This window comes from Euprymna scolopes, chromosome 14, assembly GCF_053919585.1.
Source record: "Euprymna scolopes isolate OS-2025 chromosome 14, ASM5391958v1, whole genome shotgun sequence".
In the NCBI taxonomy this organism is placed as follows: Eukaryota; Metazoa; Mollusca; class Cephalopoda; order Sepiida; family Sepiolidae; genus Euprymna; species Euprymna scolopes.
Genome location: NC_136495.1, coordinates 401,511 through 418,345, shown reverse-complemented (window position 1 = coordinate 418,345; position 16,835 = coordinate 401,511). Strand labels below are relative to the sequence as shown.

Below are 16,835 nucleotides of genomic sequence, written 5' to 3'. Positions count from 1 at the left end.
AGTGAGACAAAGGCTGAAGCCTAGATGATAGTTCAGGACTGTTGTATTGTGTTTCGTATGGATACAAAACTTCCCAATAGCACTCTCCCTGACGAAGCGCTAGCTCTGTATACTACTACAGTAGTGTCCACCATGTTACTTTATAGTGTTGACGCCGCACCTGACGTATCGTTCTTTTGTGCTAATAAAAACCTTATTTAAAGGGTATATAGTATTTGTTTTACTTACAACAATTTTATTAGCACAAAAGGGTAAAAAAAAAAAAAAGTAAATGATTTTAAAAATGGATCGTGCCCAGAGGCCTTCTCGATTGGACGTAAACCCTAATTCATCTAATGCCGAGCGAGAATTTAAGCACTGGTTTGCTACATTCAAATATTTTTTAGCGGCACTACCCCAAGAAAATTTCACCAAGTTGTCGATCCTGATAAATTTTATTTCACCGGATATTTTCGAATATGTCAGCGATTGCGGAAATTATGAAGAAGCCTGTCTCAAACTGGAGGAACTCTTTATCAAACCAAAAAACGAGATATACGCACGGCATCTACTCGCTATGAGGCGTCAGCAACTGGATGAGTATCTTCGAGCATTACGAGTCCTTAGCAAGGACTGCAATTTTAGGGACGTCAGAGCGGCAATATACACTAATGAATCGATTCAGGATGCCTTTATTGCCGAAATTCAGTCCCATACCATTTGCCAGCTTTGTTGAAAAATAAAACGCTCGACCTGGACACTGTTTAACCAGGCCCAAAAGCGCTGGACAATGCAACGAGGAATATGGAATCGTATTCACCAGCACGATACCTGGAACCAACCACTGCAGCCCTCGGGAAGGAAGAGACATCGGACTTGGATTTTAATCAAATAAACCTAAATGCTGCTAAATCAGAAATAAAATGTTGGAACTGTGGAAATTATAAACACCCAAAATCAGGAAAATCGAGTGTTTGTCATCGATGTAAACGGATCGGGCATTTTGCAAAATGCTGCAAATCAAATAATACTACTCAATCAACTTCTGCCTCGATCCATTATCCAACCTTAGCCTCTATAAGTTCCAGTTCGGCAGTTCCATCGTCCTTACAGAGATCCACCGTAAAAATCCACATTTTGAGTCGGCCATTAAGAGCAGTAATGGACAGCTTTATTTATACCGCAGTAGCTGAGGATCTGGATTTAAAAATAACAGATTCAGACTTGAGAGTTTCGATGGCATCGTCTGACCTCTCATCTAAAGTGTTAGGTGATTGTTTTCCTAACGTACTTTTTACAAACGTATGCATCTCAACCAGAAACTATCAGTTTTAAATAACCTTTATTGTGATGTGATTCTCGGACTGGATTTTCAAAGTAAACATGAAAACGTTACCTTCAAGTACGGTGGGAGTTCAACTCCTATTGAGATTTGTGAACTCACTATGGCTTCGGTGGAAGAACTCCCTGAACTTATTGCTAATATAAATAAGAACTGCAAACCGGTTGCCACCAATTCTAGACGTTATAGCTTAAGTGATAGTAAATTTATTGACTCAGAAATTAAGCGCCTTTTTAAGGAGGGGATCATCGAAACCTCAAACTCCCCCTGGAGGGCACAAGTGGTCGTGGTTAAATCCGATAATCAGAAAAAGAGAATGGTCATTGATTATTCTGAAACTGTGAATAAGTACACAAGCCTTGATGCCTACCCCCTGCCCCGGCTGGATGACGTAGTGAATAAAGTTGCTTAGTATCATGTATTCAGCACAATCGACCTGAAAAATGCGTATCATCAGATCCCCATCAATGAGAATAACAACCCCTTCACTGCTTTTAAAGCTAACCCCGGTTTGTATCAGTTCACCCGAATACCCTTTGGGGTTACAAACGAAGTTGCTTGTTTTCAGCGAATTGTCGATGAAATTATTAGTTCTAAGGACTTACACGACACCTTTGGATACCTGGACAATATTTTTATCCGTGGAAAGGATCAGGAGCAATACGATGAGAATCTGGAGAAATTTATCAAAGTAACACAAAAACGGAAAATTACGTACAATAAAGAAAAGTGTGTGTTTTCTGTGAATGAACTGAGCTCCATGGGTTATATCATTGGACCCAACGGTCAAATTAAAAGAGGTTGAAGCCTTTAAAAGAACTCCCTTATCCAACTGACGGCAAATCACTCAAGCAAGCCCTGGGTTTTTTCTCGTATTATTCAAAGTGGATCCATGGGTATTCTGATAAGATTCAGACTCTTATCAAGACCAATTTATTTCCCCTTAATCAGAAAGCTCGAAATGCATTTGGCAGTCTAAAGCTAGATATTGAATCAGCTGTAATAAAAACTATCGACGAGAATGCTCCCCTTGAGTTGGGGACTGATGCCTCTGATTGTGCTCTTTCTGGAGTCCTCAACCAAAATGGTAGACCAGTTGTTTTTTCTCAAGAACTCTATACGGCTCTGAACTAAACCATCCAGCTGATGAAAAGAAAGCGGCTGCCATTCTAGAAACAGTTAGATATTGACGCCATTACCTCTTGGGGAAGCACTTCAAACTTATTACTGATCAGAAATCAGTAAAATTTGTTTCCGACCAAAATCACCATAGTCGAATAAAAAACGATAAATTGCTCCATTGGAGATTGGAGTTTTCATGCTTCAATTTCGACATTATCTATCTCCCTGGTGAGAATAATCTTGTAGCTGACGCATTGATACGTGCTTCTTGTGCTACTGTGAATAGCAACCTCCTCAATTTGCATCGATTCGTGTGCCATCCTGGGATTACAAGGATGATGGTATTCATAAGGAATAGAAACCTCCCCTTACTCTCTTGAGGATATTCGGCAGATAACAAGTGCAAACCAAGATTTTTCCGCCCTGTTGATGGGCATTTAATCAAATCAACTCTTTTCGAGAGGTTGAGCCTCGATTTTAAAGGACCCCTACCTTCATCTACCCCAAAGAAGTATATGTTGGTATTAGTTGATGAATACAGCCGCTTCCCATTTGTATACCCTTGCAAAGACACAAGTACCCAGAGTGTACTGCAATCTTGCTCCCACCTGTTTTCTATATTTGGCATGCCCAGCCAAGTTCATTCAAATAACGGGAGTTGTTTCAAGAGTGCTGAGTACAAGAATTATATGCACGGCAAAGGGATCTCCACCAGCTACAGCACTCCATATCACCCACATAGGAATGGTCAAGTGGAGCGAATGAATGGAACAGTGTGGAAAACTATTTCATTAGCATTGGAAGACAAAGGTGTGCCGACTGAACACTGAGAAGAGCTTTTAGCAGACTCCCTCCATTCCATTCGATCTTTAATATCCACAGTCACAAATGAGACACCTCATGAGCGACTGTTTAAACACCCAAGAAGATCAGTGTCCAGGACAGCAGTACCGTCTTGGATTACCGAATCTGGTTTTGTTTTAATGCAGAGACACAACTGGTTAACTAAATATGAACCTCTGGTTGATAAGGTTGAACTTCTAGATGCTAACCCCCATTATGGCCTTTGTTCGATCCAACGAGCGTAGGCAGATGACTGTATCTACACTTGACTTGGCCCCGTTGAAAGACTTCCAATTCACCAATCACCCACATGACTCGGAAAACTGGAATGATACACCAGCCGATCAGCAAGAGGAAAATTTACCTCCATCAGTAAAACCACCTGTTTTGCGACGGTCAGAACGTAGTAGAAAACCACCAGATAAGTTGAATTTGTGATTCTAGAGTTTAGTGAATCTTGATTAAATTTATTTTGCACATCTGAACTATTAAATTGCACTCCTTGTGCTGGCTGAATTAGTGAGTTTTAACATTGTGAACTATTTAACTACATTCCTTGCATTGGTTGTGATCAACCCACCTTCATACACTAATACTTGAATGAACTTTCCACCCACGGCAGGAACTTTCTAATTTAATGGAGGGGAGAATGTTGGATATGAAACTTCCCAATAGCACTCTCCCTGACGAAGCGCCAGCTCTGTATACTACTACAGTAGTGTCCGCCATGTTACTTTATAGTGTTGACGTCGGACCTGACGTATCGTTCTTTTGTGCTAATAAAAACCTTATTTAAAGGGTATACAGTATTTGTTTTCCTTACAACAAGAACCTATCAGGTTGATGACTCTCTTTTGTACCCTGTCCAGGCGTGAGAGACAAGCAGCAGATACACCAGCCTAAATGTGGCAACAGTACTCCATACATGGGCGAATGGTGGCCTTATAGAGGTACAGGATACTTTCAGGCGTAAGTAGTTTTCTAGCACGGTAAAGAGAGCCTACCTTCTTTGCAGCAGCTTTGGCAATGCTCTCAATGTATCTATTCCAGTTCATGTTCCCTGTAAACGTTAGGCTGAGGAGTTTAAGAAGTTTATGATATATGCACGGGCTTGAAGTTTATATTCAAAGCACCCTCCCCTTAACTAGAAAACAGCTCTGGAATCGAATAAGAAGGCGTTTATGTGTTTTCGACTAGCCTTTCATCACTGCATTAGTTACTAATATTTTCTCTACCGTTCTCCCGCAAGTCATGACTGTACTTTAATAGATCATGTCTCTTATAATAAGCACTCTTCTTGGACAGTTCTGCACAAATACATGTGTTTGGTGACTTATATATCCACCATAAAATGGCTTGGTTTCGCAGGTTGCACAGATACAGCTGGGTGCTGTACTTATAGCCTCTCCATAGCCTATTCCCTCACAAATACAGTCATGTTCCTAGGCAGCCTCCTAGATCGTGAACACCAACAGGCTTCACTTCTAGACCTCGTCCTTCACTGTACCTGAAGATTGTCTCACTAATGCTCAGAGTCCATTTGGAAATGCAAACAATTTGGTGGTATCAGTAGACATCACACTTAAATCCCAACCTCAAGATGAAAAGTCATTCCTCAAAACGATGAAGTACTACAAAAGGGTTGACTGGAAAGCCATCAAAGAACATATCATAGATACCCATGGGCCAATATCTTCTCTCTTCCTGCTCAACAATGTACCATTGAGACAACTAAATTGTGCAAAAGGAATAGTGAAGCACATGTCTCCGTATCGAAGCATTATAGCAAGCCCTATTCACCTCCATGATGCACTATAGATTGTGTAGCTTCCATTGCACAAAGACGGCATGCATCCTGCCGGTTCATATGTCATAAGTCAAATACAAATAGGCAAAGATTTGTAGATGTTAGAAACTATTGTAACATAGAAAATAGCCACAATAAAAAGAAGCATACTGAAATAACCAATGAACGCATAGAATCGCAGAAGATAGGAACACGTGATTTCTGGAAAATTCATGATAGTGTAGTGAATAATGTCAATTAGTAATTCCCTTACTTTCCAACAACCAGAAGCTTGCGTGCACAGCAACCGAGAATGTAAAACTACTTGCCCAACGATTCACCTTTAACTCCACCTTAGAACCAACAAACAACTCTCTTCCAAATGTCCCTATGTGGACTGAAGTCAGACGATGATCTAAAAGTAACCCCTTCTCATTCCGCAATATTATAAAAAAACTTAGACACCTTCAACGCATGTGGACTTGATCTATCCCTGCTATACTAATTAAAAAATGCTCAGCTGAGCTAGCTCCTGTACTTTCCAAACTCTACAACAAATGCCTTGCTAACTCTTGCTTCCCTAATAGCTGGAAGATGGCGTCTGTGATACCAACTTACAAGAATCCTGGTGAAAGATCTGACCCTCTCAATTATTGCCCTACTAGTCTCCTTTCCCTCTTCACTAAAATCATTGAGATGCTAATCAATCAAGCACTAATCCACCATCTAACAAAATCTAATCTTCTCTCTCATAAACAGTACAGATTTATGCAATATCATTCGAAAGCAGATATTTTAACAGTCATCTCTGAACACATATTCCATGCACTGAATAAGGTGGGCGAAGCAAGGGCTGTGGCCCTCGATATATTCAAGGCCTTTGACAAAGTTTGGCATGAAGGGTTCCTAAAAAAAATTATATCGTATGGTATAACTGGAAGAATACTAAATATAATTAGATCCTTCTTAGACAGTAGGACTATCTAGATTGTCATTGATGGACATAACGTTAATGCAGGAGTATGTTAGGAGTTGATACTTGGACCACTATTATTCCTGATATAAACGACCTCACGATAATATTTTGTATGATATAGGTATATTTGCCGAGAATAGAATGCTCTATAACATGCATGAGGAAAGAACGAATGTACACAAATCTAAGACAATGACTGAATCTATAGAAAATGACCTCCATACCATAATAAAATTTGGATATAAATGGATGGTCGCATTTAATGCCAGTAAGACTAAGCTGTTCTCCTTTAACAATTACAAGAAGCCTCTCCAACCACCGATATCCATGACAAATATCTATCTGAAATTTTTTTTTCAAACTGCTTGGCTTAAACATTCAGGGGCAAGATGAACTAGAACAAATACATTAAGGACATTGCGAAGGGTGCTGCAAGAAGGTGCGCTTCGTCTAAAACTACTTACACCTTACAGTATCCTGTAACTCTACAAAGCCACCATTCGCCGATGCTAGAGTATTGTTGCCCCATCTGGGTTGGTGCATCTACCACTATTTTTCCCCTCTTGGATAGCGTCCAAAAAAAGGTATCCAATCTAATAGGTCCCAATTTGTCAACTAGACTCCAACCCATCTCATTGCTACAATGTTGTATCTCTGTGTATCTTTTACAAGTATTTTAATGGAATGTGCTCTGATGAACTCATTGCACATGTGCTCCCTCTGCGTACATATCGCCGGCAAACCTGCTTAGCAACAAGATCACACCCCTTCACTGTTGAGGTCCTACATGCTAGAAAGTTTTCTACTCTAATAGCTTCTTCTCTCGAACAGCTAGACTTTGGAATTCCCTTCCTGCTACTTGCTTCCTTTCCTACTACTTGCTTCCCAGACTGATGCAAAAGTTACAATTTAATGTAAACCAACATCTTATTAAATATTTCTAGGCATGGTCCCAATTAGTCGCTCCTTACATCCAAGTGGCAATATGCCTTGTTTGGAGTAAAGGTGAGTAAAAAAAATATAGAGATTATTTGGACCACTGTTCTTATCTTGAATGTGATTTGCATAACACTTCAGTTAATGTAACCTCCAAACTTTTTCAGGCGAGTTGGACTTTCTGAATCGTTCTAACTTGGGAATTTGCATGCAATTTCGAATGGAATCCTTTATTTAATCTAGAAAGTCCTAAATAATTGACAATTGTACTTTGAGTCTTCAAACTTCAGAATAGTGTATCTTACAACTGAATTTTACTAAATACTTTATTTACTGCGCCATGGTTACACATCGACAGAAACCTTGTGTTAATAAACAGGGTTTCAGAGTCAGAGTTGGAGTCATTGGGAGTTGGAAATTTTTGCTAGAGTCAGAGTCAGAGTCGGATTTCTATGAGTATTAGGTGTCAGAGTCTGAGTAGGAATTTTTTTATCCGACTCCTTACGTCCAATAAATTTATGTTTTTACATGGTTTTCTCAGTTGCACAATTTAGCAGTTTTTGTGTGGTTTTGCTTTTATTGTTGTAATGAAAAATAAAGACCTTTTAAGATATTAGAAAGGTTTTATTCAACATAAAATTCAGCAGGTACATCAACATGGTCGGTAACGAACGACTAAGCTGGGAAAAGGCGCCAATTTCGTTCTATTTGTAAACATCTAGTGCGCATGCGCACTAGCGCTCTAAACTCACAACACTCTCCACCACATTTTATTTATATTTCGGGTTGCAGGTGATCTTCCTTCCCCTTTTTGTTGCTTCTGGAAGAAATTTGAAAACGCCCTTCTTCGAGTCAGACTGTTGCTGCTGCTCTTCTATTTCTAAACACTTTGTCTTGTTGACTGAAGAGAAAGATTCTCCATTTGGTGAGGTATTATTCTTTGGGGTCTCCTGTTGATCAATCAACTCTGGTTCGCGGATGTTTGATGGAGTAGTAGAATCTGGTGATGTACCATGATCAGGGGAGACAGGAGATTCCAAGTTTGTAGAGGAGGGGTCAGTGACAAGAGTGGGGGCTATGTCTTCTGTTGAGACTGTTGACTGACGGCCGCCAGTGAAACGAATTCTGGCAAAATTGGGAGTTGCAGATATTATATCTATTGGTTCCACTAGGGGATCTGACTTGTGTTGGCGGACAAACTTCCTAAGGAGGGCCGGTCTTCCTTGCAGCCACTCGGGTAAGGTATATCCGGTGCCCGACCTTCTGGAAAAGTTAAACATTCTCTCGTGTGGGGTTGAGTTAGTTGCTGTACAAAGTAGCGATCGAATAGAGTGCAAAGCTATGTCGAGTACTTCATGCCAGTGACGTTCGTCCAATTGCCTGGTTTTGAGTGCAAGTTTGATCGTTTTCCAAATTGTGCCATTTACTCTCTCGCATTGTCCATTGCCGATTGGGTGGTATGGAGTTGAGTGGGTAATCACAACTCCATGTTGCCGGAGAAAATCTTTTAGTTCACATGAAATAAACTGACTTCCTCGATCACTATGGATGGAATCTGGGCAGCCAAAAAAGGTAAATAAATTCTGGAGACAATTTATAACAGTTTTTGTTGATATGTCCTGACATGGATAGACAAAAGGATAGCGTGAATATTCATCTACAATCACGAGTAGGTATTTGAGATTATTCGTAGATGGTTTCGGTCCCATGGAATCTAATGAAAGACGTTCAAAGGGGGATCGAGAATGGATTAATCGACCTGATGGAGGTTTGAAGAACCTTGGTTTTAGTTCAGCACATATTTGACATTCAGCGCAGGTGCGCTTAGCATCTTCCATGGAGAATGGTAGATTCTTCTGCCTCACAAAGTGATAGAGTCTCACTACTCCAGGATGACAAAGTGCTGCGTGTAGGTCCTTTAGTGATAATGAGCGCGAAGCAGAGCATGATCGAGAAAGGGTATCTGCAGAGTTATTAAGAGAACCTGGTCTATATACTATCTCATAAGAATAGTTTGAAAGTTCAAGTCTCTACCGAAGCAGCTTATCGTTTTTAATACGGTTTGGTGTCTGCGTGTTGAACATAAATGATGCAGCCTGTTGGTCAGTAATAATGGTAAAGTGTCGACCGAGTAAGAGGTCACGCCATTTACGCACAGATTCTACAATGGCTGCCGATTCACATTCCACTGCTGAATGTCGACGCTCTGACTGCGTTAGGGTTCTGGAAAAATATGCTACTGGACGTCCATTCTGGGAAAGGCAGGCTGCTAATGCTGCCGCAGATGCATCAGTTTCTATCGTAAAAGGAACTTCATCCTCAATGGCTGCAACCGAAGCCTTGCAAATTTCATCTTTCATGGCTTGAAATTGATTTTTGAGTTTCTCAGTGATAGGAAAGGGCGTAATGTTTAATAAAGGTGAAATCCGATCTGAGAAATTCTCTATCCATGGTGAATAGTATGAGAAGAGACCTAGAGCCTGCCTGAGTGACTTACTGCAGTTCGGAATCGGTAATTCTTTTAGTGGTGTAAGTCTGTCTGGATCAGGACTGATTGTTCCATTTTCCAATAAGTGCCCTAGAAACTTTAGTTTGGTTATACCATATTCACATTTTACAGGGTTTAGTTGCAAGTTAAGACGGTTGATAACCTTTCTAAAAGCTTCCATATTTTCGTTTAATTCTTTCTTAGTTTTTCCTCCGATGACAATGTCATCAATGTAGGCAAATGTACCTTGGAGTTCATGTTCTTGAATCAGATTATGCATAATACGTTGAAACACAGCTACTGAGTTCGTTAGCCAAAAAGGTAACCTAGAAAACTCGTATAGTCCTCCGTCAGCTTCAAATGCTGTGTAAATTCTCTCGTCTCTACGTATAGGGCATTGATAATATGCAGACTTCAGGTCCAACTTATTAAAAATTTTGTACTGTGATAGTTGGCGTATGATATCCGAAATTTTGGGAAGCGGAAAAGCATCCAAAAGTGTAAACCGATTTATAGTTGCAGAATAGTCAACGACCATGCGACGCTTATGTCTTTCATTTCTAGTTACTAGTACTTGGGCTCTCTATGGGGAATTCGATTTGATTATGATACCTTCTTTTAATAATTTTTGTATCTCATTCCTGATAAATTCGCAGTCCGATGCTGAGTAGTTTCTGCTTTTTGTTGCGATGGGTTTACAATTCTTTGCTAAATTAGCAAAAAGAGACGGTGGCTCGATTTTCATCTGAGTGACGTTACAAATCTGTAAAGATGGTATCTTTCCGTTATAACGGAATTCCACCCGGTTATGCAATTGCATGAACTCTTGTCCTAGTATAATTGGAGCACACAAGTTGGGAAGGATAGATAGACGCATATTAATGTAAATTTGTCCATTAACAGCGATGGATGCAACACAGTGTCCTAAGGTTTTGCTTGTGAGATTCGAGGAAGCCATGCTTACCGTATCATTAGAAGGTAATATACTAAGGCCAAGTGATCTCACGATGTTCATTCGTATAAAGTTATGAGTGCTTCCACTGTCTACCATAGCTTTCAAACAGGTACTATTAATTGTTGCATTTACTACAGAATATTGTGTGCATGGAGTGCATTGGGATGACGCAGTGAGGGCAATATATGCAGAACTAGTCCTGGTATTATAAGTTGTTTGTTTTATTTTAGATCAGCAGACTTTAGAGAAGTGGCCCCTCTTTCCACATTTAAGGCAGTCAGCATTCCGAGCTGGGCAAATATTTCGAGAATGATTTTCTCGTCCACAGAATTGGCATCTGGCGAAGTGAGTCGCCTGATTATTTCTGGAAACAGCAGCACATTCATTAGTTAGTTCCAAACTAGAGTTATTTTCAGATTCATCTGCATGAATAGATGCCTTTGCTACAATTGATGTGTCATAAGCTACTGCATTATGTTGGGCCATTTCTATACTTCGAGCAGTTGCTACGGCATGATCTAGGTTAATTTCAAAACTTTCAAGTAATCTCTGCCTAATAGTTGAGGAAGTGAGACCTGTGATAAATGCGTCTGCGTCACGTATCGCTAGCTCCGCATGTTGAGAGGCAGTAACATCTTCAAATTTACAATCTTTAGAAAGATTCTTTAGTTTTAGGAGAAACTGATCAATAGATTCACCTTGATTTTGTTTCCTAGTGGCGAGAAGGTGACGAGCAAACACAGAATTTACCGGTTTTACATAGGTTGCTTGAAGGATGCTAATAGCCCTCTCGAATGTTGAACAGTGAGATATAAGAGAATAGACCTTCGGTGAGATGAAATTAATCATAATACTTAATTTATTCGGAGGATTTTGAAGATGAGCGACTGTGAGAGAGTCGATGCAGTTGATGAGGGTACGATACCAATGATTCCATTCGTCAGCGGTTCGGTTGTATCTGACGATCCTTCGAATTTACCAGGTCTCAGTATAGCATCCATTGCTGCTGTTAATTTTTAATTTTATGTTGAATAAATTGTAATGAAAAATAAAGACCTTTTAAGATATTAAAAAGGTTTTATTCAACATAAAATTCAGCAGGTACATCAACATGGTCGGTAACGAACGACTAAGCTGGGAAAAGGCGCCAATTTCGTTCTATTTGTAAACATCTAGTGCGCATGCGCACTAGCGCTCTAAACTCACAACAATTGTTGGAGATATATCATTTTGTACTGTACTGCATGCTTCTACTTCATCAAGATATTTTGATCCATTGGATCACTGCAAATTCTGCCTGAACAGCTGATTATGTTTTGGTTGTGATGTTACATAGGATCAATGAAAATTCTGTCTGAGTAAGATCACTATGAATTGCATGGGATAACAATCGGATTGTAATCAAAAAGTCATCCAGCTCCTGAATCAAATGGAATTTAGCAATTGGATTAGTCCAGGATCGATCCGGAATTACAAACTTATCCTCCCCCCCCCCAAAAAAAAACGGACATAAATCAATAAAAAGCCGCCCATACTACTATAGCCCTTCATAGCTTTTTATTTGTTTTTTTTTTTGTTTTTTTTTTACATAGGAGTCACTACTTTTCAAGGGCTGGAGGCCACTCGAGGTTAAGAGTTAATGAGTGTACAAAAATGAATGGGACACTATTGTAGTAATCGTTAGTAGTAACGGAATTTACATTTAGGTTTAGGCACAGATAAAGAGTGGGGGAATTTTTTATAGTGGTTTCAACAAGACGAGTATTTTTCATGAAAATTTGGCAAGGGAGGACCCTAGATTGGATCTCAGACGAGCATTTTCCATGAAAAATCGATAAAGCAGAGACAAGCTTGCAACGTCTCTTCTGGGAGAAAATGTTGCAGGAAAGGGAAAAGCTACAAAATCTATTATCGAGGCAGTGTAAGGTTTTTCAAGCAGCTCCTGCCCAGATGTGACAACAGTACTCCATCCTTGGACGTACTTTGCTCTTATATAGGTAGATTTTAGCAAAGGAGTCGGAGAGGTAGAGCGATAATTGAGGGTCGGTCCTTTCACCAGAATTCTTGTACACTGGCAGATGACATCTGTAATTTCTCATGGCAACGTTGTCCTAGCAATGTAAATAAAACGAAAAAGACATTCCTGATTTTATAACTTCGATTTCTTTCATTTTTTATTTAGCCTTCTTCCCTTGTTCCTTTCAACCATTTTCTCTTTCTACCTATTTTTTACAATATTCTACTCGATTATAATGCAAGTAGTTTTTCTATTATACTGTCAAATTACCTTTTACATATACTAATTTCAACAATGGATTTCACATTGAATTCAGCAAATAAATTTCTACCCAGATTTTACCTTCAGCATCTCAGCATGAGATCGACGTAATGAAATTGTCTTTATGATGATTGTACATTTTCATTTGTTGGAAATATTTCACAAAATAAAATAGATATTTCATACATAGAAAAGCGAACTATTTTTAACATAAATATTAAAAATGATTTAAGAAAATGCAGATTCAACTTCTATATTTTACAAAACCAAATAAAAAGAAAGTAAGCATGCTACAAATACAGTACATTTTAGATAAAAGTTAATTTCACAAAATGTTATTGTGTTCGTTACAACTCTACTTTCAACCGAGTCGTTGTTTGTTTCGTTCACCGCACTCTTTTCTTCTACCTCTTCTTTTACAAACGTCTGTTTGCTTTACCGACTAAAAATCGTCTCTCCTCCCGCCTCCCTTTCCTCGTTATTTATCAAACCAGGGTACGAGATTCCCCGAGATTCCACAAGACTTTTTCCACATAAAAGCCTGTGGGCGCCATCTTGATTCTCAATGTGTGCTCTGTAGGCACAAACGCGCAGCCGCTTTAATGGTAAGCCACTTCTTTCTCCACACTCCCCCCTGATCTCATGATCACAGAGACGGCAGGGGGGTGGCGATCGCCGCCGTCGAGTGCTTCTGTCAAGAGGGACAGTGCTGCTCTCGTTTCGCGTGTGCTCTCATCCACCGCCTGATGGTCGGGGAAGGCTTCATCTCCGTGGAGTCTACTAATATCAGAGTCACTGCTTGATAGGGATGGTGCAAACCAAAGCAATGGCCCACTCGTCTCAGAGTCAGAGTCACTCTCCTCGTCTACTGGAGGTGGTACATGTGTCGCCGGCCGTAGGTCCCTAACGTGACGGGGTACGCCATCAACCTGGACACACTGCTGACTCACAACATCGGTCACTGTGCCCTGTTTATACTTGTCAGTACATCAGTTTCCTGGCGGCTTCACCCAGACAGCATCCCCTTTGGCAAATCGATTCCGTTCTATCTCAGTGGCCACAGTTGTATCGGGGTGGATTCCTTTTTCTCAGACACGGTACTGATAGATTGCATTTGCAGGCGCCGTTCCTGGAGAGACGCCATCCTTTGGCATGAGATTATACCAGTACACAGCTTCTGCGATGGTGCATTGCTTCCTGGCTGCAATTGTTTTGTTGCTGCGATGGCTTCTCTCAGCTATACCATTGCCAGAAGGCACATAAGTGCATCTAAGCCGCAACCGCACACCCCATTCTTGTAAGAACTGCCTCATCTGATGGCTGCAAAAGGCTGAGTCGTTGTCCATCAGCACTTCATCGGGCGCATCTCTTTCACAGAACACGAATGACAGCTGGCGAATAATGTTGCAAGAGTCCTGGCGCCTGAGGAGTCTCCAGACTGCGAAACTAGTAGGCCCATAATCGATGAGGGTAAGGAAGTGGTTGCCACCGTAGTGTGTGATGTCCATGCCCACTCTCTGCCACTTACCACTCACTCCCAACTCCATTTTCTTCCATCGTGCTGGAGCTGGGTCGATGGATTGGCAGGCCTCGCAACTTTCCACCACTCTTCGGATATCTTTTTTTTCTACTCCTGGATCAATCATCTTGACAAAGTACAGTGTCCGCTTGATGCCAGGATGTCCACACTGTCAATGAATGTCCATGATGCGTGCTGCATCCACATTACACACAACTGCTGCTGCACATGTGTTTTGCAGATTATCAGAATCTCTCCGAGCACCAGCCAGAAGCCATCGTTGAGGGACTCTTGTCAAAGCATCTGCTCTGATGAGCACAGACCTGATCAACACTACGTCCACAGTCAGGTCGTACTCTGTGATGGTGTCGACCAAGATGGCAAGCCGTCTTCGAATTAACATCTCACTCAATGCTTGTGTCGTCAGCCGTACTCTTCCACTTAATGCATCGGTTATCCACCGATGAGTGCATGCCGAGTCAGTCATGATATGTAGAACCTTGGCTTGCCATTGAAGCGCCAAGTTAATGCCCTTCAATGTGGCATCAAGTTCGGCCAGGTTTATGTGCCTCGAATCATTCTCTGGCCGAAGCCAACAGGCATCTTCAATAATGGAATCATTAACTGCAAGGGCAACTCCAAGGGCCAGTGAACTAACATCCACCCGGACCGGGAACTCATTCCCGCTGATGCACCACTTTCCCTGAACGGGGTCATCACTGGTCACTCTGGACACAGTCTCTGTCAGCATGCTCTTTAGGGTGACATCATGTACTTCATCGTCCCATCCCGACGACACGGCTGTTGCACGTCTTTTTATGGCCGCCATGGCCACCCTGAGCCAACCGCACACAGGGAAATAGCCTACCCTCTTTCCACAAAGCGAAAACACTGTTTGTCGAGTGATGTTTGATGGGACATTGGGGACGTGACTTCCTCTTCTCCAGCAAAGTCCCTCTATTGCGCATGTGCAGGCCGAGAACTTTTGGTCCATCGCACAGACGCTCTGGTTCCTTACATGTCAGTCCAAAGCTCTCAAAGTGCATTCTAACTGATTGCGCTGACATGAGGTTCTCATTGACGAATATATCATCAATGTATGAGGATGTTGCCTGTTGCACTGCCTCATCTTGCTGCCGGATAGCATGCATGATTGCTGTCATAATGCCTGGGGCCACATTTAGACCGAACCCTAGCCTGGTTAGACAATATCAGGTTCCTCCAATTTCCACAGTCTGAAATGGCCACAATTTCCTCTCAATGCATATTTGCAGATAGGCCGTGCGTAGGTCCAGAGTTGCCACGTTCGATCCCTGCTGTCGCCACTCCCTTAATTTGAATGCACACACATCAGCCCTTGCTGTATATGGGTCGACATGCTCATTGAGCTCACAGTAGTCTAGGATGGGGCGGACCTTTTGTTTGGTCTCTTGTATGACGGCCATCAAGGGAATTAGCCCTCACGGGGGGGCCAAGCTCATCCTCTGGGTATGGAAGAAGCCAGCCATTGTCGATCCACGTTTGCAGTTCTTCATACTGTTCCCTTAGCCACATGGGTGGGGGATATTCCGATAACCGGTTCCGCAAGGATATTGGTGGCTGATCATTGAACCACTTCCAAGACGCCGTCCATGCATTGGTGTTTCTATCATACTCTGCACGAAAGTCAGGCTCGTCGAGAGTTATGGCAGCACAAACGTGTTCCTCACATCGGGAGAACTGTACCTTGCCGGTTCTGTCCACAGTAATTCCACCCAGTTGTGTAATCCATACCCAGGAGTAGGTCGTATCCGAGAAGCTCTCCCTCCACAACCAGGGCTCGCACGGCTACTGCAGGCCCGTCGTTGATGCTTGCGCAGATAATGCTCATCCCACAAGAGGCTAGTGAACCTCCGCCTACAGTTAGTACCGGAATTCTCTCTGCTTTCCAAGTGGCACAGCATATCTTGCTTACGAGAGTCTGGGTGCACCCAGTGTCCACAAGCGCGATGTGTATGCTTACAGTGGGAAACACCCTGCTCAATAACGATCTTGGGAGAAGACTGGCGCTGTAGCTTCTTCCCCTTGCCCATTTCCCGGACAGGTGCGGGCCAGGTGTCCACGTTTTTTGCACTTGTAGCACTGCGGCCCATCAAGTTTCTGAGTTGGTTGATGTGACGAAAGACAATCACGGGCCAAATGGTTGGGTCCTCCACACTTTTAGCAGGTTGTAGCTGCGCCCAGATCCTGCAATCCAACCTGTGATGGTTTACAGCTGCCGCTTGGTCTATATTGCTCGTGCCCGCGCCAATACTTCCGATATGTCCATCTCATCCACTTGGGATAAGGCACGGAGCAGATCTTCGACACTCTTAGGTAATCCTGCAATAAAGGCGCACACCAAGCCTTTGTCTGACATCCCTCCAAAAAGGACCGATAGCTTTTTTAGTTCAGCCAGATACATATACACCGTTTCTCCGGGATGTAATTTTCAGGCCATGAATTCCTTCCATGCAGTAACTGGATCTAACACAAATGCTGTAAAAAGGGCGCACTTGATGCAGGCGAAATCTGTTTTCTTCTCATCAGCCAACTGCTGGTATACTGCATATGCTCTCCCAGTGTGGCGCAT

General features: G+C 41.9%; 2 protein-coding genes across 2 annotated transcripts; both read left to right on the top strand.

Annotated features, from left to right (window-relative positions):
• The first annotated feature begins 283 nt into the window (after window positions 1-283).
• Window positions 284-715, top strand: LOC145293326 (uncharacterized). The gene has a single exon (XM_080139967.1). The coding sequence runs from the start codon at window positions 284-286 to the stop codon at window positions 713-715; it is 432 nt and encodes a 143-aa protein (XP_079996093.1).
• A 2,243-nt stretch (window positions 716-2,958) lies between these two features.
• LOC145293324 (uncharacterized protein YagA-like) lies at window positions 2,959-3,273 on the top strand. Its single transcript, XM_080139966.1, has one exon. It carries the CDS (start codon window positions 2,959-2,961, stop codon window positions 3,271-3,273), a length of 315 nt encoding a protein of 104 aa, XP_079996092.1.
• Window positions 3,274-16,835: the final 13,562 nt, after the last annotated feature.